A 21,360-nucleotide genomic window follows, 5' to 3' on the forward strand; every position below is an offset into this window, starting at 1 on the left:
GAGAGTCTTGGTTGCTTTTCTCTCCTAAAGTCTTGACTGAAGCTGCAGAACGACGTGAGATTTCTGCTCTCAGGTGGATTTCTGTCTTTACTGAGACGACTTTTCATTCCAGACTGTTACTAATGTGATGCTACTGCGAAATAAAACCTCTTAATACACGACGATGAGTCTGTGATGAGTCCCTGATCACCAGCCAGACACCAGACCCTTTATACATCTGATTACTGCAGTAAAAGTACCAATACAGCAGTGTAAAAATACTCCATTACTACTATTATGAGCTTGATGTAGTTAAAGTATTGCAGTAAAAGTACATAAGTATTATGAGCTTGATGTAGTTAAAGTATTGCAGTAAAAGTACATAAGTATTATGAGCTTGATGTAGTTAAAGTATTGCAGTAAAAGTACAAAAAAGTTTGGTCCCTCTGACTGATATATTATTACATATGACATCATTAGATTATTAATAGTGAAGCATCAGTGTTAGAGCAGCATGTTACTGTTGTAGCTGCTGGAGGTGGAGCTAGTTTACACTACTTTATATACAGTTAGCTAGTTTAGTCCAGTGGTTCCCAACCTAGGGGTCGGGCCCCTCCAAAGGGTCAGCAGATAAATCTGAGGGGTGGTGAGATGATTAATGGGAGAGGAAAGAAGAAAAAACAAAGTTCTGATACACAAATCTGTTTTCAGTTTTTGGACTTTTTCTCTAATCTTTGATTTTTGCTGAAATATTGGATCATTTGAACATTTATTGAAATGAAACCACAGGTTTAATAATTAATGTGGTAAATTTTATAAAACATTATGTTTCACATTTACATGAACAATTTTGAAATACTTCAGTATTTCCATTTTAAGCTACTTAAAACTTTCATTTCACTATATTTCAGAATAAAAGTACTTTCTACTTCACATCTCCAGTTTCAGACTGAAAATGAAACATTCTGGTTTTTAAACTGACTGAAAATACTTTTTACATTTTACAAACAGATAAAAATGACATTATTAGTAAGAATCTGCCACCAGTATAGTATTTAAAAGTTGCATATTGATGTGTATTTAAATAGAGCTGCAACAACTATTAAATTAAATACTGAAAAAGTCGTTTTGAGTCATTTTTAAGGAGAAAATGTCAAAATTCTGATTCCAGCTTCTTAAATGTGAATATTTTCTGGTTTCTTTAGTCTCTGTGACAGTAAACTGAAGATCTTTGAGTTGTGAACAAAAGAAGACATTTGAGGACGTCGTCTTGGACAAATAATCGAGAAAATAATCAACAGATTAATTGATAATTGAAGTGATCGTTAGTTGCAGCTCTTTAAGGTTTGAGCTTCAGCCAACACATGAAAACTGTAGAGCTGCAACTAACGATTATTTCATTAATCTGCTCAATTGTTTTGTCAATAAAATGTCAGAAAGTAGTAAAAGAAACGTCCGTTATCAGAGACGACGGACGGCGACGTCTTCAGATTGTTTTTCTATCTGACCAACAGTCCAAAGATATTCAGTTCACTTTCATCACATCTGAGAAGCTGCAATCAGCAAATATTTGGCTTTTTTCTTTAAAAAAAAGACTAAAACAGTCATTCAACTATCAAAACAGTTGCAGGTTAATTTTCTACACGACTGAACAGAATCCATCGATGACTTGGAGGCTGTTTTTATCTCCACAGTATCATGAACTGAACTGAAACTGGCTGCAGCTTTAAGAGAAACATAAACACAATCAGTTCTTTAGTCGTTTGACTTTTGGTAGAAAAATCCAACCTGAAGCAGAATTTTGTCCTTTAACTTGTGTAGAAACATTTTGTTTTGTTCACCTTTTAATTTCTGCTGAACTGAAACATTCAGACGAGCAAAAGTTTGAAACTGATTTGTGTTTTAAAAAGAAAAAAAGTAGAATTAATTATAAGACAACTGTAGGTACTTTTAATAAAGCTCACAGGCTGCTGACAACATAGAAAATCTGTCAAAATACATTTGTAGACAAAGATGTGAGTTTATTCTCAGCAGCTGAATGAGTCCTCGGCCTCGTTCTGTACGTCACTGACAAGATGAAGCTCTTATCTTTCATGTTTCAGTCTGATGAACACTGACGGTGCTCAAATGTCCCACGCTCTGATCACACCTCAAACGCCCCTCAGTCTTGTCCCTTTTTCCTTTTCTTCTTGCTCTTCTTCTGTGGCTCCTCTTCCTCCTCTGATGTTTTTCTTTTGGGCTTCTCCTCCGCCTCCTCCACCTGCTCCATGGTGTCCCACACCTCGTCTTCCTCCTCCTTCACCTCCTCAGACGCCGCCGCCGCATCCGTCGCCTCCGTCCCTCCGTCCTCCAGGTCTCGGCTGGCGAGCAGCAGGCAGTTGAGGCGGGACTTGAGGTAGACTTTGTGCTGCACTTTGCGGTCCTCCAGGCTGTGGATGTACAGGAAGCGGTCCAGACCGCAGGACGCCACCACGGGCTGGGAGGTGTGGCACTGCAGGGCCCTCACACCGCCCGCCAGCCCCTTCAGAGCGCCGCACACCAGACCTTTCCTCAAGTCCAGCAGGGCGATCTGACCGTGAGTGTTTCCCACCACCACCGTGTTGCCGCTGGCGGGCAGGGACAGAGCGGTGAGCGGGTACTCTCCGAACTTAGCCTCCATGACGGGACGGCGCTGCGGGGTGGACGGGTCGTACATGTGGACCTGACGGGAGACAGACAAACGTTAAAACTGCAAGTTTAACTTAAAGTCCTCAAACATGTTTTTAATCTTGTTCCTCCAATTCAGAGCTGCAACTAACAATTATTTTCTTGATTAATCGATTAGTTGTTTGGTTTATAAAGCGGCGTCCGTTCCCTGAATCTTCTCAGTGCTGCTCGTTAGTCTCTCCTACCAGCAGATACGTCCAAACTAACATCTGGACTCACACTGACAGTTGTTATCACCTTCATCACTGGAGGAGTCACAGAGAAACTCAGCAGCTTAGCTTAGCTTGAGTCTGATGAGTCTTCTTCCAGATATACTGATATTTTAAAGTATTTAGTAGGATGACATTATAGTGTCAGCATTTCCCTGTCGCTAGCGTAGCATGGGATGGGAGTGTTTAGGAAGACCCACATTTCACCGTCCTTGAAGGTATCACTACAGCAAATGAGCCAGATGATGCATTTTGTGTCACCTGGAAGATGTTTGCCAGCAAATGAGCAGCAAACTCTGAGTGCAGGCGACATGGAGGGAAGTTAAACATTGTTCATTTGCAGATAAGTTTCCCTTTAACACCTGGACGTACCTGCAGGATCAGTGACATCACAACTAGTTAGGAGCCAATCACGGTCCAGTATTAAACTGACACAAGTGTGATGTGGAAACTTGAAGCCTCCAGTGAACAAACTTTACAAACAACAACATTCACAGATTCTGTATTTTTACATGGAAGATGATGAACATCTCTGGTCTCAAGTAAAGAAGGTGAAGAGATGCTGTTGCATTTCTACACTGAAGTTTAGAGGGAAAAATCACTATTTGGTGGAGCTGTTAACAACTCATAGACATGTGAAATGTGACCCCGACTACACACTGCTTTTTGTAAGACGTCAAAAGCCAAAAAGGTTGGAAACCACTGGTTTCATCTTTAACAATGTGTTGTATTTTAAAAGCTTGTTATATTATCCATTGTGTCAAATCTTCATGTGAAAAGTAACTAAAGCTGTCAAATAAATGTAGTGGAGTAGAAAGTACAATATTTCCCTCCGTCACTGTCTCACCTGGTGGTATCCGGTGCAGGTGACCACCTTCTGTGAGTCCGGGATGAAGGCCATGTCTCTGACCCACTGCGGCTGCCGTAGATCCAGCCAGTCGTCCCGCAGGTTTTTTGCGGTGAACGTAGGCTGTTCGGGTTTGTCCAGGTCCCAGATCTTCAGTCCGGTCTCCTTCCCTCCGGTGGCGACCTGGTTCCGGTGCACCAGGTTCTGTCGCATCCTGCTCACGTTCTTCCCCGCTTGTAGCTCTGTGACGGGCTCGCTGCTGTCCTCGCGCCACACCCGCAGCGTCCCGCAGTCCCCGCAGGTGATAAGCGTGGCTCCGTACGTCGCCAGCCCGGTGAAGCAACCCTCCTCCGGGTCCCCGCAGCGCCGGGCCTCGGTGAACACGCCTTTCTCGGTGCTGAAGGTCCGCACGGTTCCGTCCCGGGACCCGACCAGCAGCTCGCTCTCCGCCGGGTCCCCCCAGCACAGCGCCCGCACCTCCTGCTCGCGGCTCAGGTGGCGCGTGTTGCAGAAGTTAAAAGCCTGTTTCCGGGACAGACTGACCCCCTTCAGGATGCCGGTCTCTGCCCCGAGCCACACGGAGCACAGCCGGCTGCGGTCCTCCATCACCCCGCTGCTGAGGCACCAAAACTGGGTACAAAACTAGAGCTCAGCCGCTTCTACACACGTGCTTCTCTGGAGAATGCGTCGCACATTAGAGACGTCACTGACACGTCACTGCTGTTTGTTTGGTTTTTTTTTGTTTCAGACTTTATTAAACAAATCACATATTACAAAACAACATCAATCAATCAACCAACCAATCAGTCAATCAATCAATAATTCAATCAAACTTTATTTGTAGAGCCCCTTTTCTACAAGTTAGTGTAGTTCAAAGTGCTTCACAAATGACTGACACAAACAAATAAACAAATGTAGACTTTAAAAACAACAACAACTAAAAGAATGTTCCTGTTGTTCCAAATGACGGAAGTGTGTGGAAAAAAATATGTTTAAAGATGAGAAACCGAGAGAGTAATGTTTGCCTGTGGAAGCTGGATGATTTTTTTTTTTTTTATTAAACTTTATTGAAAATATGTATTCATATTCATGAGTTCACTGTTCATACCATGGATGGTTCATACTGGCTATTTATGGAACAGCCTTCCCAACCATCTGAGGGCAGCGGTGACTCTTTAAAAACAGACTTAAAAACTTTCAGGAAGGTTTTTTCATCTGAGCTCTTATTTTCTTTATGTTGTGTGTTTATGTTTTTAACACTGTAGAACTTTGAGAATGAAAAGGGCAGTAGAAATTAAAAGTATTATTGTTATAATTATAATTATTAAAAGATCCCCTTCAAATGTTTTTTTTCTCATCACTTTATTTATAGAAAGTGTCATAAAACGTGTGACAATAATACAATAACAAAGAACAATTGGGCATCATAATGAAATAAAGCTAATAAAGGACATGACTTCACTTTCAGTTTGTTGATACAGTCAACATGGTAATAGAACAAAGGAACAAAGTAATAATAATAAAATAGATTGAAAAAAATTAACAGTAAAGGTAGGCAAAAAAATCAGATTTCTTAAAAAAAATAAATCTCAGAGCATATTAACTGTATGTGCACATTTCTTATTGTTTATAAATTGGATAGACTCTAAATACTTTCTGAATTCAAACATGAAAGATTCAAACTTCGACCATAGACCGTATATAAAGATTTTTATTATTTACGTATGTATTTATTTTCTTTATATAAATATTGATCCCTTTCAAATGTGCTTTCAATGTAAGTGATGGAGGCCAAAATCCACAGTGTGTCAACATTTAAAAGTTGATATGAAGCTTATGTGGGGCTAATACAAAATAAAAAGGACAATTACGATAAAAAAAACCCATAAAATATAATAAACAAATAAATATAATGACATAAAATAAAGGCAGATTAGAGTTTTTTCAAAAATGTATTTATTATAATTAACTGTGCATATACACTTTTTAGAAAGCTTATAAAATACATAAAATGATGAAGGAAAAGAGAAAATGTGGATGATCTTTTAGAAAAACATTTGCGAAGAAAGTGACGCAGTTAAAGCTTGCGCTTACGTCATCAGGAGGAGACCGGACCTTCTGCGCATGCGTATATGACGGGAGTTACTCCATTTTGGGTCATCTCGGGGCTACAGTAGCTAGCAGTTGCTGTTAGCTTCCACATCGCAGCGTTACTTTTGTGCGGGTTTATTTCTCCCGCTTTGATATTAAAGTTACAGCGAACAGAGAGCGGTTTACTCCCGCCTTCGGGTCTGAATCCGAGTCTTTCTTCGTCTGAGAAATGGACGGAGAAGAGGACGACTTCATGTCCGCGAGCCACTCCGGTAAAAACGGTTGTTCTGCTTTGTTTCCTGTTTAACCAGCTAACGTTAACGCTCGTACCTGACGCTAACTGTCGTCTTTACTCCTCATCAGCAGCGCGGAATTAAGTTTCAGTTGATAAATATAACTCACAGAAGGTCATTTAACATCTCTTCTGTCTGATAAATGTAACTGTAGTGTGATTATTGGGGCCATCAGCAGCGTCGGTTGATATCAGGAAATGTGTCAGATATTAGCTTCAGGCAGCGTTACAACTCTGATCTAGTTCACTTTAAAACGAGTTAATCGATATCGATGATGCAGATTGTATTTCATACGAGGCACAAACAGGGTCAGTAAGCAGTGGTGGAAGAAGTATTCTGATACTTTACTACAATAAAACTACAACAATGTAAAAATACTCCATCACAAGTAAAAGTTCTGCATTAAAAGTCCTACCACATTAAAAGTACATAAGTATTATGAGCTTGATGTAGTTAAAGTATTGCAGTAAAAGTAGTGGTTTGGTCCCCCTAACTGATATATTATTATATATGACATCATTAGATTATTAATAGTGAAGCATCAGTGTTAGAGCAGCATGTTACTGTTGTAGCTGCTGGAGGTGGAGCTAGTTTACACTACTTTATATACAGTTAGCTAGTTTAGTCCAGTGCTTCCCAACCATGTGAGGTTTCATTTTCGCACATGGTTTCATTTGAGAAACCATGTGAGAAGTTTAGAGGGAAAAATCACTATTTGGTGGAGCTGTTAACAACTCATAGACATGTGAAATGTGACCCCGACTACACACTGCTTTTTGTAAGACGTCAAAAGACAAAAAGGTTGGAAACCACTGGTTTCATCTTTAACAATGTGTTGTATTTTAAAAGCTTGTTATATTATCCATTGTGTCAAATCTTCATCTAGCCTCTAGGTCTCAGATGCACGATAACTGAAACAGAAGTGTGGTTTTTGGGGGGGCAGCAGCAGTGTTGGTTCATAACAAACACAAAATGTGTCTCCTGTTAGTTTAAGGCAACATCACAGCTCTGGTTTTCTGTCATATTTTGCTTTCAAAGTGTTTAATGAATGATTGAATATCATAATAGTATGAAAACATGCCTCCAGGATACAACACTGTAAACTGAGAACCAAAAGATTAGATCTAACAGGATTCAACTGTTTTCTATCTGGTGTTATTTACTCATTAACCTTTTAAAATGTATGATTTATACATGGAGTTTCTCCCTGAAAGCATCACATACCTGATGGTGACCCGTGCAGGTGAGTCAGAACAAATCAGACGAGTCCGGCTCAGCTGAAGTTTAAACCTTTACAGAAACCAGCTGTCAATCTTTAAATAGTAACTTAATACTTCTTGCTACTGCTTCACTCTCAGCAGATGTTTGTGTGTGACATCAGCAACAAATCCTGCGTGATAACGTTAAAAAGTGCTGCTGAAGTGTGTTTCTGATCTGTTGTGTGTTCTGTAGATGATGGAGGCGGCACTCCGGTCATGGATGAGCACCCGGCGTCAGACGGCGAGGAGATGAGGAGCGACAGGAATCACTCTGAGGTCTGTTAAATATTTCAGTATCACAGTTCGTCCTGTTAGTGGACACAGATTATAATGGTAGTCTGTGGTGGAGATGGCAGAATTTAGTCAAGGAACCCAACTTCAAATTCATTATTACTTTTGCTAAATGTTGCTTTTAAAGCCCCTCACAGTAAAATATATCTGGATAATGTCACTGAAGACAGCGGTTCTCGTTCTCGAGCTGTCAGATGAGTCTCAAAATGATTAATAAGACAAGAAAGAGGGTAAAACATTTCTGTGAAAAGTGAACTCACCTGAGCAGGTGGACTGAAGGTGTGCAGGAGGTAACTGCTGCGTTTGTGTGCTGATCAGAACGTAGGACATCTGGGCGTTACTGTCATAATGACCCACCTCTGGTTTTCTCAACAGGATGAGGGCAGCAATGACGAGGACGCCCGCCACACCATGGAGACCAGCGGAGCAGCCAGCGGCTCCGACAACGAGGACCGCCGAGGCGGCGACAGCGACTCGGAGGGAGAGGCCCCCAGGGGCCGCGGCGACGACGACGACAGAAGCGACTCCGAAGCGGAGCCTCCGAGGCCCGCCGACAGCGACGACGACTCTCCGGTCAAACGCGGGATGAGCGCTTCGGACAACGAGGAGGAGTCGCCGGTCAAACACGGCGCTTCAGACAATGAGGAGGGGGAGGCGGCGGCGTCCCCCGTCAAACGCAGGGGGAGCAGCTCGGACATGGAGGACGGGGAGGACAGACCCAAAGCAGCAGCCGCCGCCGACAGCGACTCAGACAACGAGGACGCCAAACCTGCCGCGTCCGCCGGCCGCCGCTCCAACGCCGACAGTGACTCTGACACAGAGATGCCCGCCAGACGCAAGGCGGCGCAGATAGACTCTGACGAGGAAGAGGAGGCTGAGAAACAGCAGGGGGACGAAGAGGGAGGAGGAGGAGGAGGAGGGAAGTGGAAGGCTGTGATGCAGTCTGACAGTGAGGAAGAGGAGGAGGGACGGAGGACGAAGGCTGCAGCAGGAAGTGATGGAGAGCAGCAGGAAGGTGAGAGGAAGCAGAGAGCAGCTGACGACGAGGATGAGAAGCCGAGTCCGCTGACCTCAGACCAGCAGCGTATTGATTATACTTCTCTGATCAATAATTACTGTGCAAACATAAAATATCTGATCTTTATTTATTTATAATAGAAACGATAGAAGGTTTGTAGAGCTGCAACAGCAAAGTTACCATATAAACTCAATCATATCTCCCTCAATACAAATAAAAAATCTCAGTAACTTAGATAATATTAATAATATTATAATAATTAGAGAGTTTGACTCATTTTACAAACAGTTAGCAGCTCTACAGCTGGAACATACTGGGGTAACTGGGAGACTGCGGCGGGTAAATCTGTCATAAATGTTGCTTGTCTAAAAGTCTCAGCTTGTTGAACAGATGTTTTAATAAATTATAGACATATTATCTTCTCTGCTAATCTCACTCTGGTTTCTTCAAGTACTGATCAATAACAAACCATAAAAACAAGCCGGGCCCTTTAGAATTTAGAATCAGTTCCAGTTTAGAACTGGGTTCTAGGGGGGGCATCCCAGTGTTACACTGGTATTATTTATGGCCAATAATGATGTGAAACTGCTGCTGCAGCTTCTGTTTTCATTCTGTCGAATCATTTCCTCAGAACAGGTTTCATGTCATGAAATGTTCCTTTAACTAGTGTGTGTGTGTGTGTGTGTGTGTGTGTGTGTGTGTGTGTTTGCAGTGAAGAGGAAGAAGGCCATCCTGTCAGACAGTGAGGATGAGGATGAGGAGAAGGCAGATAAACCAGGTGAGATACTGATACAGTTTCTCAACATAACAACAAACTTATTACTAAATGATTCAGTTTTAACAAGAAACTAAACTTTCTCCTGATTTGACAAAATGTCTGTTTACTTGTTGTTATTTTCTGTTTTGGCTGATAATCTGTTTGTTGTTGTTGTTGTTGTTGTTGACGGTCAGCGGCGAAGAGGAGCCGGGCGGTGTCGGACGATGAGAACTCGGACAGTGACGGAGCGTCGGGAGGACCTGATAAGAGTCTGGCAGCCAAACTGAGAGAACTGGGCTCCGACAGCGAGAGCGAGGACGAGAGGTCGAAGGTCAACGCAGGGAATAAGGACGAGAAGGCGTTGTTCGGCAGCGACAGCGACTCCGGAGACGAGGAGGAGTGAGTACTGGACTCCTCACACACACCCGGAGCTGGTTTCCAGTTTAACCAGAAACACAACCACACTGGGTGAACTGGATTCTGCTCTGAATGTTCAGTGTCTTTTAACTCGTTACGTCTCCTCTGACAACGAGGGAACAGAAGAAACAACCAGATAGTCAGAGTAGAAGTGAAAATGAAACCGATTTATTTTCAGCTTGTTTCGATATTTGCAAACAAAACAAAGGTTCTTAAAATGTGAAGGAAGACGAGACGAAACAAATAGAAATCAACAAAACAAAGCCTGATAACAAAAACACAACCAGAGACCTGACTCACAGAGGCAGCACCAACCAGTAATCCCAGTGTCTCTAGACTCACCAGTTGTCCTCAACCTCCCACTACAAACCTCTTCCTGTTAACAAGTTAACATGAACGGTGCAACAACAGCTCAGGCCAACATTTCAAAGACGACACAGTGTAGCTGCTTTACTCTTGGAGTCAACATGGCTGCTGGTGGAGTCAGAGATCCTCCTGCTTCCCTGTCAGTGTTTGTAGGCTCTGCTGCACACTTCAGTAAAGCTGGAAACATACTGATAGATTCGAACCTCCTGGATCAATAACTCGTAAGTGAAACGTTCTTAAAACACAAACGAGGCTTCTTTCCTACCGTAGTAAAGTAGACGACGATCTACGAGCTGATTTTCACCACAGCGAGCCGCCGTCCTCTGAGACGAATGATGATAGGCCAGTTCAAAGTCCGAGGAACCAATGACTGACTGCACAGGTAGAAACCCGTCATGTTGACACCTGGAGAGAAAAACACAAACACAGCAGCACTTTGCCTCTTGCCAAACATAGAAGTCCTAACATCTTACATCTGACAGTCGAACTACGCAGCACCTGACAAAGTCTCTTTGTGACTCATTTCAAGGTGCTTAGTTATGGTGATTAGTGTCCTGAGATAACTTTCGTTATGATTTAATGCTATATAAATTGAATCAGTGTTAGTGTTGAACGATCAGGGACCAACACAGGAGACGTTGGTTGCACATTCTGTCTCTGAGACAAACTCAAGAGGATTATGATCTGTGGAAACCTTAATAGGTTTAAAACACTTGACCCGAAGTAAACCTTTAAAATGTTGTAGAGTAAACAAACAGTGTGAGAGCTTCCTTCAGCTGATGTCCTCCTGCAGAAGAACAGCCCCGACACACCGCCATCAGCTGCAAGCATGACAGACAAAGAGAAATCTGAGGCAGACAGGACGAGAGATACAACACAGGATATATTTAATGCTCTCAAAGACAAAACAAAACCAAACAAAACAAAACAAAAGCTGGTTAAAGCAGTCAGTCAGGTCAGAGCCTCTCTAGCCAATCAGCAGGCTCAGCTGGTTGATTCAACACTTTAAAGCCTCTCAGGTCACAACTCTGTGATAAGAGCTGCTGATTAATTAATTCAAAAATGACAAAGCTTTATTTATATTTGCACATTTCAAAACTAGCTTACAAAGTGATTCATAGAAGATATTTGCAACAAAAATATGTTTTGAGATGTTTGTCAACAAATCTGATAATCAGTCGAGTCATTAATATCAGGAAAATGTGAAATATTTGCTGTTTCTGCTTCTCAAAATGTGAGAATTATCTGTTTTATATTGTTTTGACAAAACAAGACAGTAAATTATAATTCTGAATTAAATTTATTTATAAAATAGTGAAAATGCTGATTATAACATCAGAAAATGAGCTGAAATGAGGTTTTATGGACTCTCACTGCTCTGTTTCATAACGACGTCTAGAAACAAACATTCAAACCATCTGATCTGAGATCTGCCGGTGTGACCTTTTGACCTTTCTGTTTCCTCCAGGAAGATGATCGCAGACATCTTCGGAGAGTCTGGAGACGAGGAGGGGGAGGAGTTCACGGTGAGTACGACCTTCATCTCTCTGTGTTTTAGAGAAACTTTTGTTCGACGATAAAACGGAAACACAGAAACTTGTTCTCAGAGCTGATGAAAGCATCTGCTGCTCCTGCAGGGTTTCAACCAGGAGGACCTGGAGGGAGACAAGAAGGAGGCCAAGGAGAAGCAGCAGCAGGTGGAGGAAGACTCCGACTCTGACGAAGGTGTCGACCGCAGCGGCCAAGAGTAAGAAGCCCGGCGGAGGAACACGTCTTATCTTTATGATCGATTCAGATTCTGAAGTAGAGAAATTACTTAAATGTGTGTGTGTGTGTGTGTGTGTTTTCAGCACCAGCTTCATGTCCGACTTCGACATCATGCTCGCCCGGAAGAAAGCCATGAACAGTAAGAGGAGACGGCACCGTGATGGCGGGACGTTCATCAGCGACGCCGACGACGTGGTCAGCGCCATGATCACCAAGATGAACGAAGCCGCTGAGGTCCGTCTGTTTTAAATAAAACCTTTCTGAATGTCGTCGCTGCTTTTCTTTACCCTTTAAAAAACAAACAAACAAACAAACAAACAAACTCCCTGACTGGCTGCTGTTTCAACAGGAGGATCGAACTCTGAACAGTCAGAAGAAACCAGCGCTGAAGAAACTCTCTCTGCTGTCACAAGTCGTCATGCACCTGAAGAAGTAAGATCTGTTATGAATCATCATTATGCTGCTTGTTAAAGCCTCTGGAAACGTGGCCTGAAATCATAAAAATGCATATATGATATCAAAGTTGAGTGTCTCATTAAGCATCCATGAAAATCTGAATGAAAATAAACATTCATAACTATTAGAAAACTGAGCTCAAAAACAGCTCATTTGGCTGCTCAAACCATTTCTCAGGACTGTGTGGGCGTGTCCAGATCACGTTTGATTGACAGCTCACTTTCAGCTCAAGTTCCGTTTTATTTTCTATTCATTCACTAAAACGTTTTGCTGATATTGAATAAAATACCAAATCTATCAAATGGACCCTACTTGGTTAGAAAGCTTGACTAATCGACTAACTAGCAAAACAGGTTAAACCACCCAAATCTGTGTTTTTCTTTAACTATACCTCCCGGAGTATGATGCTAATCGTTTTAGCATCTTCCATTCACTTACATGAAACGGTTAGCATTAGCTTTTCTATTCAAAACTTTTGAGCTTATAATCAATAACCCCAGTGGTCTACTAGTTATCTTGACTAATCGGCTAACTAGCAGACTAGAGTAGACCAACCATATCTGTTTTTATTGAACTATACCTTCCAGACTACGAAGCTAAGTGTTTTAGTATCTTTCATTCACTTACATGAAACGGTTAGCATTAGCATTACTATGCTACACTTTTGAGCTACTTATCCACTCAGTGATTAATACAGATTTGGATGATGTACCCAAGTCTGCTAGTTAGCTTAACACAGTAACTTTCAAACCATATCAGGCTAATTTGAATTCTCGATCTATAGGTGTTTACTATATGCACATTAGATCCCAAATTACATAATTAATAGCCAATCATGGATTTGCCTTTCCAGGGGCGTTAACAGGCGTCCTGACTGAGCTAATCTAACACACTGATGCTTCATTAAAACAAGCTGAATAATATTCTCTTGTTGCTGTTTGTCCCTCAGACAGGACTTGAAGGAGACATTCATCGACAGCGGAGTGATGTCGGCCATCAAAGAGTGGATCAGTCCTCTTCCAGACAAATCACTGCCTGCTCTGAGAATCAGAGAGGAGCTTCTCAGGATCCTACAGGAAGTGAGTAGTGATTCTCTCCGAAACCTGCAGGTCACATGTTCAACCTCTGATTTAAACATCAAATAAAAACAGAGTGCTGCGGGCATCTGAGTGGAGCGTTTCCCTGTGTTTCCTCCCCGCAGCTGCCCAGCGTCAGTCAGGAGACGCTGAAGCACAGCGGGATCGGACGAGCCGTCATGTTTCTCTACAAACATCCCAAAGAGTCGCGATCCAACAAAGACCTCGCTCTCAAACTCATCAGTAAGGACGTCGCTCCTCACACTGCTGCGGAGTCTGTTCACACCAACACTCATCAGTCTGACAGGATCAGCGTCCTGTATAACCTTTATTTAAACACGCTGGAGAACAGGAAGCTTCTTTTACAAGGACGACAAGTTTACAGTAATAAGTCAGCAGGTTGCCGTCATACAAGACGGTTAAATAATCACCAATAAGAATGAAAAAGGAAAGAGAGAAGTTCAAAGTTTCAGTTGTTCGACCGTCCAATAAGCAGGTCAGATGAGGTGTACTGGTGCCACACAGAGCCACACTAGTCAGTTCTGTGTCTGTAAAATGTCAGAAAATAGTGAAAATGCCTGTTTTTAATTTCTTAGAGCTCATTGTGACGTCTTCAAAAGTCTTATTTAATCTGACCAACAGTCCAACATCCAAAATAATTCAGTTTACAGTCACGTGTGAACCAGAAAAACATCAAACCCTCACATGTTAGAAGCTGTAACCAGTAAATATTTGGTATTTTTGCTTTAAAAAATGATAATTTGATAATCAAAATAGTTGCTGATTAGTTTTCTGTTGATCAACTAATCGATTAATCAGCTAATTGTTGCAGCTCTAAAAGGAATTGATCATTTTCTCTTCAGTTAATCATCCATCAGTTTTCTGCTGTTTGTCCAGAACACATTAATTAATTAAACGATGTTATGAATGTGAATTATGAGCGTAGGTGTGTTCAGATGATGAGTGTTGGTTTGTTTGTGTGTTTAGATGATGAGTGTTGGTTTGTTTGTGTGTTTAGACGAGTGGTCGCGGCCGATCTTTGGTTTGACGTCCAACTATAAAGGAATGACGAGAGAAGAGCGACAGCAGAGAGATCTGGACCAGCAGATGCCTCAGAGACGACGACTCAGGTACTAAAATAATAATCAAATAATCCACAACATCACACGACACCTTCATCCTCTCCTCATCCTCACACCACAGGAGGGATCATCTTTAGTTTTCATGTCGGTAAACGTTTCCCTGAGATCCAACAATAAATAATAATAATAATAATAATAATAATCATCTCTGAAGATTTTCTCTTGTAAAAGTGAAATATGAAATACCTCCATTAAAGCAGAAATCCCTCTTTAGTGTAACTGTAAAAAAAGACTTTCACGTCTTGTTCACGTCTTATTTTCTCTAAAACACGTCAGACAAGCTGTTAGAAACTCAGTTTGAACTGTTTTAACTCGTTTAGAGCTGAATAATTAAACAAAAACACCAGAAATGGACTCGAAACATTAAGAAATGAGTTTTATTAGTATAGAACCTTCTGTACACAGCAGCAGGTTGAGCTGCTGAACATCAGCAAAAAACCAACTGATCATCATCATGAAACCATTTAAACCAGTTTAAAAATACAGAAATACAACAAACACATAGATATATATACATTAAACATTCAAATTGGTTGTTCAGTCACACTCCTGACTTGTTTTAAATTTTCTTTTCACTGATCTGCTATTAACACATGAGACAGCACTGGTAGTTTGATGTTCAGAGAGAACAACATGTAAATAACTAGTCGTCATATTGATCTGTAGGAAGTAAACAAGCAACATCTCACATGTAAACCAGCGTTTATCAGTGTTTCTGTTTATAACTGTACAGACCAAACATAACACCACATATCCATTCATTCAGAGATCAATAATCAATAGCGTTTTGGAGCCTCTGTTCTGAAACATGAGTCAACCTCTGTGTCGTTGTCATGGAAACTCTTAATGTGATGCAAGTACCACTGCTATCAGAGAGAGAGAGAGAACGGGATGCAGGTTAGCTAACAACACGCCGCCTAAAAAGAGAAAAAACTTTTAATAACAAATAAATCAACGTTTTTCTCCAAAACTCTGAAGTCAAACAAAAATACAGAAGTGGAAGAAGAGAGAGAGGAAGCTTATGAAGTCATCCTCTCCTGGTGAACACTTTGTTTTAAGTCTTGAATATATCCAGTAAACCAGCTGCTGCGTCACCTGACCATCCCGCCTGACTCGTCCCTTCAGAGGTGTTTCAGTTCGTATTACTGATGTCACTGAAATGTCTGTAAATTGCACTTGTCAAGTGTTTTTGTCCTGTACAATCAGTTATATGAAGAACATAGAATCATGTTTCCGACCAGCTGAAGAAACAGTTCAGGACTAAACTAACTGAGTCTTTATGTTTCCTGGTTGAACTTCCTGCTGGTTTAATGAGCAACAAACACTCTCACATCCAGACTGTGGAGGTCAGACAGAAGCTGTTATTATATCATAAAACCTGAATCACAGCCAATCACACTGTTGTTTTCACTCATTCACACCGACAGTCATCAGTTCACGTCTTCTTCAGGTTTATTTTACACGTCTTTGTGTTCAAAGAGGTTTAAAGCAGGTTTAGTTTGAGTCCAGGTCTCTCAGCTCTGCCTGCTGTTCTCACCTCCATAATCTTTCTCCTTTTATATAAATGTTCTGTCTTCATCACTGCTGTCATTGTTCTCATTCTCTCCCTCCTCATCATCAAATGTTGTGCTCTTCCTCTCAGCCTTTCCTCTCTTTCCTCCTGTTGTTGTTTTTTTTTCTCAATTTTCTTCTTTCATTCCTCTTCATCCATCCATTTCACCTCTCCTCCTCCTCCTCCTCCTCCTCCTCTTCCTCTTCCTCCTCCCCCAGTCAGCCTCAGAAGGTGGAGAGGGCGGAGGAACCCGACGTCTTCTCTCCACCAATCAGGTTCAGTCATCAAATTGCATGGTTGCACCGTAAAACCTGCCTGTAGACTGACTGGAAGTTTCTATCAGCAGCCGATAGATGTTTAGTCTTTATGGAGGCGTTGCTACGGTTACTGGTGTTACACGTCTGTCTAACACAACGACACTTCAAGACTCCGTAGTCGTCCTTCTAAAGGTCGACTGGAGTTAATATGAGGAGTCAGAGGTTAAACAGAAGAGCTGAGTGCATTTCATCCCTCAGAAAACATTTATAATATTTATAAATCCTGTTTGTTTGCTACTGTTGTTTCAGCAGCTGTGAATCAGCTGATCAGTGTGAAACTAACGACAGACGGGAATCATGCTGCCTGTGTGCATGTGTGAGCAGATAAATCTGCAGCTACAGGAAGTAAAATAAGAACTAAAAGTCACTTTCACATCACGTGAAGAAGCAGGAACATCAGACTGTTTTTAAAGTCGCTCCTTTATACAAACTGGATCTTTTTAAGAACCATAACTCTGTTTTTAACATCAGTAAACATGATAAATATTAATATTAATACTAGAGGAACAGAGCTGAGTTCTGTTTGACTAATCAGCACAATAAACCCATAAAACACCTGCTGCACAGCAGGAAGCAGGTTCACACTCACAGGTAAACATCTGACTGACTAACTGCTGTGATGATGATGATGATGATGATGATGATGATGATAACAGCATGGAGACCTGACTGCTGCTGTTTCTCCTGCTCATCAGTTATTGTTGATTCATCCTGTTTCAACCAAAGTGTCTCTTTCTGTCTTCAGTTCGGGAGGTCAGACGCCTCGGAGAGACCTGGAGAAACAGCTGACTGGAGAGGAGAAGTGAGTAACGTTCATCTCTGAAGGACTGTTAGTTTGGATGAAGGAAGGTTTCACGTCTGTGTGTAAAGACGTTACAGTCATGTGACGTTTATGATCCTTTTAATATTCAGTAGAGTTTTTTTATTAAACATACACACACGTCCTGACAGTTGAGTTTAAAGACTCATTAAATGAATGAAGTTTGGTGTAATATTCAAGCAGACTTTTATTAAAGAAGATTGTTAAGACATTAAACGGTCGTCTGATGACCGTTATAGTGATTCTGTACTAATACTACTACTACTGTACTACTTAATTTAAGAAACAAGACGACACATTTCTATAAAGGATTACTGTTGTGTGAGTTTATATATTGTTATTTATTAACTGGAGAATAAAACTCCTGAAAGCGACGTGATCCTCTAGAGAGAAGACGTCTCACTCTGATGCAGAAACTCTCTGGTTTTACGGTTCTGTTACAGAGTGGAGCGTCTTCCTCCACTGATGATCTCTGTTCAACTAAAAACACACAAACGGCCAGCAGACGATGAGCCGCCGCCAACACGTTTGTCATTTAAACCGCGTGTTCAAACTAAACACGTCTACAGATGTGTGTTTCTACAACGTGTGGTTTGTGTGTTGTTGTTGTTTACTCAGGAGTGTTGTTGTTGTTGTTGTTGTTGTTGTTTACTCAGGAGTGTGTTGTTGTTGTCGTTTCCTGCAGAGCTCTGCGACCCGGTGACCCCGGCTTCTGTGCCAGAGCTCGAGTGCCGATGCCCTCCAACAAAGACTACGTGGTACGACCCAAGTGGAACGTAGAGATGGAATCAAACAGGGTGAGTGAAGGTCAAAGGTCGTTAAATCACCTTTTCCCGCCTTTCACAACAAACACAAACAGACTTTAATCTGCATCATGTAAAAAACTTCTTACAGCTGTTTTTTGGTTGAGAATCATCCAGTTTACCAGTTTATGCTAACGATTCTAAATGATTTACAGATATGATTGATTGATTGATTGATTGATTGATTCCAGATATTCAGACATGCATTTCATTCATTTCCTGACACAATTATCATGGAAGTTAAATAGAAAGTCATTAAACAACTGAACCTTGAACTGAGTTCAAGCAGTGAAAACATGAAATATGATCAAAATATTCAGATCTGCTGCTACATATTTAACACCAGATATTTAATAATAATAATAATAATAATAATAATAATAATAATAATAATAATGATAATAATAATAATAATAATAAACTGTGAAGCTGTTCAGTCATTTCTCTGATACTTTAACCTTTAAAACTAGTTTGAAACGTCTGATAATTAAATAAAAAAGAACAAACGTTCAGTAAATCTAGTTTGATCTGTATGAAGATCATCTGTTCAGTTTAATTAATAATGTTATTAAACTTCTATGAACATGATGTTAAACTATTAAATATATATTTTAGCACCAATTTAAAATCAATAATAAGTTTTTTCTTTACAATAATTCTTTATAGGTTTTGTTGGTGAAATAGTTTCTGGAACTTCTGAAGAAAATAATCATTAATTTCTATAAAAGAGTTAAATTATGGGCCTAGTTCATCTTTTATTAAACTAATATAAACAGAAAAAACCTCCGTCAGCTCTGACGATGCTGAAGGATAAAGTGAGAAACAGTCGTGAGGTTAAAGTCGAGGCGAGTTGAGGCGCTGAGCTGTGATTGGTCCTCTGTAGAGCGGCTATAAGAAAGGCATCAGCCTGCTGGAGAAGCACAAGCGTCGCTTTGCGGAGGAGAGGAAGAGACACCGGCCGCAGGGCGCCGTCAAGATCAGCATAGAGGGAAACAGGATGCCGCTGTAGCTCCCGCCGCCGACCCGTGGGGGGGGCAGTAAGTCCTTCCTGCATGGCGTGACGGCGTGCCGTGTGTGTGCTGTCGACAAACACGCAGCGCTCACTGTAAATCTGACCTCTGACCTCTGACCTCTACACCAGGAACAACTGCAGCATCTTAATAACTTTATTATCTGTATTCTGACAGTGAAGGAGACGTCTGCTCCCTGCATGACTGAAACTACTCATTCAAACCACCTGTTCCTTTATCTGCCAGTAATTAGTTGAAAATTATTAACTTTATATTTAAAACAAACATGTTTCTCTAGTTTTTGTAGCAGAATTAGAGCAGAGACGGCTGCTGGTTCATTTAAATACAGTTATGCAGAGTTCACGTCATGATGGAGGGATGATGAAGATGATAAATATATTTGAGTGAAGGTTAAAATACTGAACTCTGACTATATGACACCATATTTAAATATAATCAATGTTTGGCCGACGTGAGACGTTCATGTTTGTTGGATTCTCAGGCGTTTCTCTGTTTATGAAGCTTCTTAGTCATAATTATGACTCACATGTTAAGTTGAAGCTGTTTTATTATTTTAGACTCGACTAATCTTTTAAAACCAGCTTTTACTTCAAGGTTTCTACAGAAGAAGCTGCATGTGAGGAAACGTTTCTCAGTGCTGCTTCTGAGGACGTGAACGCTCGCTGCATGTCTCTGCAGACGTGACGTGTGATGAAGAGATGAAACTAAAACCTGCTGCGTTAGTTTGAGCTGCTTTCTGCTTGTTAAAAATATCTTAAAACTAGTGTTTGTGGTCAGACTCGCTGCAGCCGTACAGACGTCCTGAAGCCGCCGTCAGTCTGCATGTTTTTAATTCATTTCCTGTGTTTTTTGCTCCTGCAGGGTCCGATGAAGAAAGGTCTGTCCCGCGTCGACAAACAGATGCGTAGATTCGCCGACATCCGCCGCCTGACGAAGACGGGTCACGCTGTCAAAATCAGCGTGGAAGGCAACCGGATGCCGCTCTGATTTTTAAAAAACCTCCGTAGGATTTATTCACTTTACTTTTTTTTTTCTTCTTTTTAAATGTTTGTTCCCCTGCTCTCCCCCAGGTCTCCACTTCTGCCTCCTCGCTGAAGTCGGGGCTGAAGTCACACAGCTTTTGACTTTATGTCAGAATGTGAATAATCTGCTGCAAACTGTCTGAAAAATTACAGGAAAGTCATCTGATCTGTGAGCAGAAATAAATCAGCTTCACTCTGAAAGGATCCCTGGAATAAATGTCTGCTAACAGAACTTCATCTCTAAACCAACTAGAGTTCAAACTGAAGCCTTAAAGTGTTTTTCAGCCTTTGATTCTCATAATTGTGACTGTTGATCAGGTTAACGTTGCAGCACGAAACCTCCTAAAGCTTTACAATAAACTTCAGATCATGTCAGAGATGAACTGTTAGCTGTTGTTGCTAACTGAAGCTAATCAAACAGCTGCAAAGATCCACCGCAGCAGAAGTTAATATGTTTCAAAATGTCCTGAAAGTCTTTGATGACTGCAGGAGTTACAATCAGCTGATTTTAAATGAGTTGCTTACGCAGCTTCCATCAATCATTAGTGAGCAGGTGACGGTGACATCACAGTGTTGCCATGGAAACGAAAGGACTAAGGAGGTTGGTTTAGAGATGAACTTGACGCAGCTGATCCGAGGATGGTTTCTGGTGTTTAAATACTGTTTCAATAGTTCCTTCAGTCCGACTCAAGAACAAAACCTTCCCTGGTGCCCACTTTGTCTCTGAATGTGAAGGTGTTTGTATTTTGCTAATAGGCCGGCCAGACCTCCTCTTCCTCCTCCTCCTCCTCCTCCTCCTCCTCCTCCTCAGTCCATTTTGTCCCCTCTCTGCTCCCGTAGAGGCTGTACAGGAACAACGTTGTTAAAACTGTCTGCAGGACTGAGTTCACACAGACGACACAGTGATTCTGCTCAGATCTGCTCGGCTACACTCAGACTGTGTGTGTGTGTGTGTGTGTGCGTATGGATGAATGTGTGTGTGACGGTGATGATGATGATGATGATGATGATGTCAGATCTGGTTCAGGGTCAGTTTGTGGACTGTGTGAATCAGCCCGTCTGTCTGCACTGTTCTGGATCAGATGATACTTTTCTTAATAAAGACTCGACACAAACTCACGTCTGCTGTCGTCTCTCAGTT

At 41.4% G+C, this 21,360-nt stretch overlaps 3 protein-coding genes and 1 long non-coding RNA gene across 7 annotated transcripts in view; 3 read left to right on the forward strand and 1 right to left on the reverse strand.

Moving 5' to 3' along the window:
* The window catches only part of LOC137186573 (uncharacterized), a 126,440-nt gene extending 126,279 nt beyond the window's left edge, over window positions 1-161 (forward strand). The window contains exon 2 of the long non-coding RNA XR_010929044.1: window positions 1-161. This exon is cut by the window's left edge and continues 732 nt beyond it. This is a non-coding gene — a long non-coding RNA (uncharacterized lncRNA).
* The window catches only part of zgc:162872 (BAR_ACAPs and ArfGap_ACAP domain-containing protein), a 17,286-nt gene extending 17,125 nt beyond the window's left edge, over window positions 1-161 (forward strand). Inside the window, exon 22 of the mRNA XM_067595604.1 lies at window positions 1-161. This exon is cut by the window's left edge and continues 2,209 nt beyond it. The gene's annotated coding sequence lies outside the window, so the exon portion shown is untranslated.
* Window positions 162-1,138: 977 nt separating this feature from the next.
* Window positions 1,139-4,458, reverse strand: wdr74 (WD repeat domain 74). Its single transcript, XM_067595609.1, has 2 exons — window positions 3,742-4,458; window positions 1,139-2,680 (listed from the first exon to the last, which is right to left on the reverse strand). Exons 1-2 carry the CDS (start codon window positions 4,345-4,347, stop codon window positions 2,141-2,143), a joined length of 1,146 nt encoding a protein of 381 aa, XP_067451710.1. The 5' UTR covers window positions 4,348-4,458; the 3' UTR covers window positions 1,139-2,140.
* Window positions 4,459-5,869: 1,411 nt separating this feature from the next.
* Window positions 5,870-21,338, forward strand: LOC137186569 (protein IWS1 homolog). Of its 4 annotated transcripts, XM_067595606.1 has the most exons (17): window positions 5,870-6,104; window positions 7,578-7,660; window positions 8,051-8,690; window positions 9,406-9,471; window positions 9,645-9,849; window positions 11,702-11,759; window positions 11,871-11,980; window positions 12,084-12,234; window positions 12,350-12,432; window positions 13,406-13,535; window positions 13,658-13,775; window positions 14,551-14,662; window positions 16,445-16,501; window positions 17,289-17,345; window positions 18,049-18,160; window positions 19,050-19,203; window positions 20,059-20,195. In XM_067595606.1, exons 1-16 carry the CDS (start codon window positions 6,062-6,064, stop codon window positions 19,173-19,175), a joined length of 2,151 nt encoding a protein of 716 aa, XP_067451707.1. In that variant the 5' UTR covers window positions 5,870-6,061; the 3' UTR covers window positions 19,176-19,203; window positions 20,059-20,195. The 4 variants fall into 4 exon arrangements, with proteins under 4 accessions (XP_067451707.1, XP_067451706.1, XP_067451709.1 ...); XM_067595605.1 differs by lacking the exon at window positions 19,050-19,203 and having other exon boundaries at window positions 20,059-21,338; XM_067595608.1 differs by lacking the exon at window positions 16,445-16,501.
* Window positions 21,339-21,360: the final 22 nt, after the last annotated feature.

The sequence above is a fragment of the Thunnus thynnus genome, chromosome 7 (genome assembly GCF_963924715.1).
Source record: "Thunnus thynnus chromosome 7, fThuThy2.1, whole genome shotgun sequence".
In the NCBI taxonomy this organism is placed as follows: domain Eukaryota; kingdom Metazoa; phylum Chordata; class Actinopteri; order Scombriformes; family Scombridae; genus Thunnus; species Thunnus thynnus.

Coding starts and splice junctions, on each gene's coding strand:
- LOC137186569 (XM_067595605.1), top strand. CDS start 6,062: ATGGACGGAGAAGAGGACGACTTCATGTCCGCGAGCCACTCCG. Junction 12,235..12,349: donor AGATGAACGAAGCCGCTGAG/GTCCGTCTGTTT, acceptor CTGTTTCAACAG/GAGGATCGAACTCTGAACAG. Junction 16,502..17,288: donor GTCTTCTCTCCACCAATCAG/GTTCAGTCATCA, acceptor TTCTGTCTTCAG/TTCGGGAGGTCAGACGCCTC.
- wdr74 (XM_067595609.1), bottom strand. CDS start 4,347: ATGGAGGACCGCAGCCGGCTGTGCTCCGTGTGGCTCGGGGCAGAGACC. Junction 2,681..3,741: donor CCTGCACCGGATACCACCAG/GTGAGACAGTGA, acceptor GTCTCCCGTCAG/GTCCACATGTACGACCCGTC.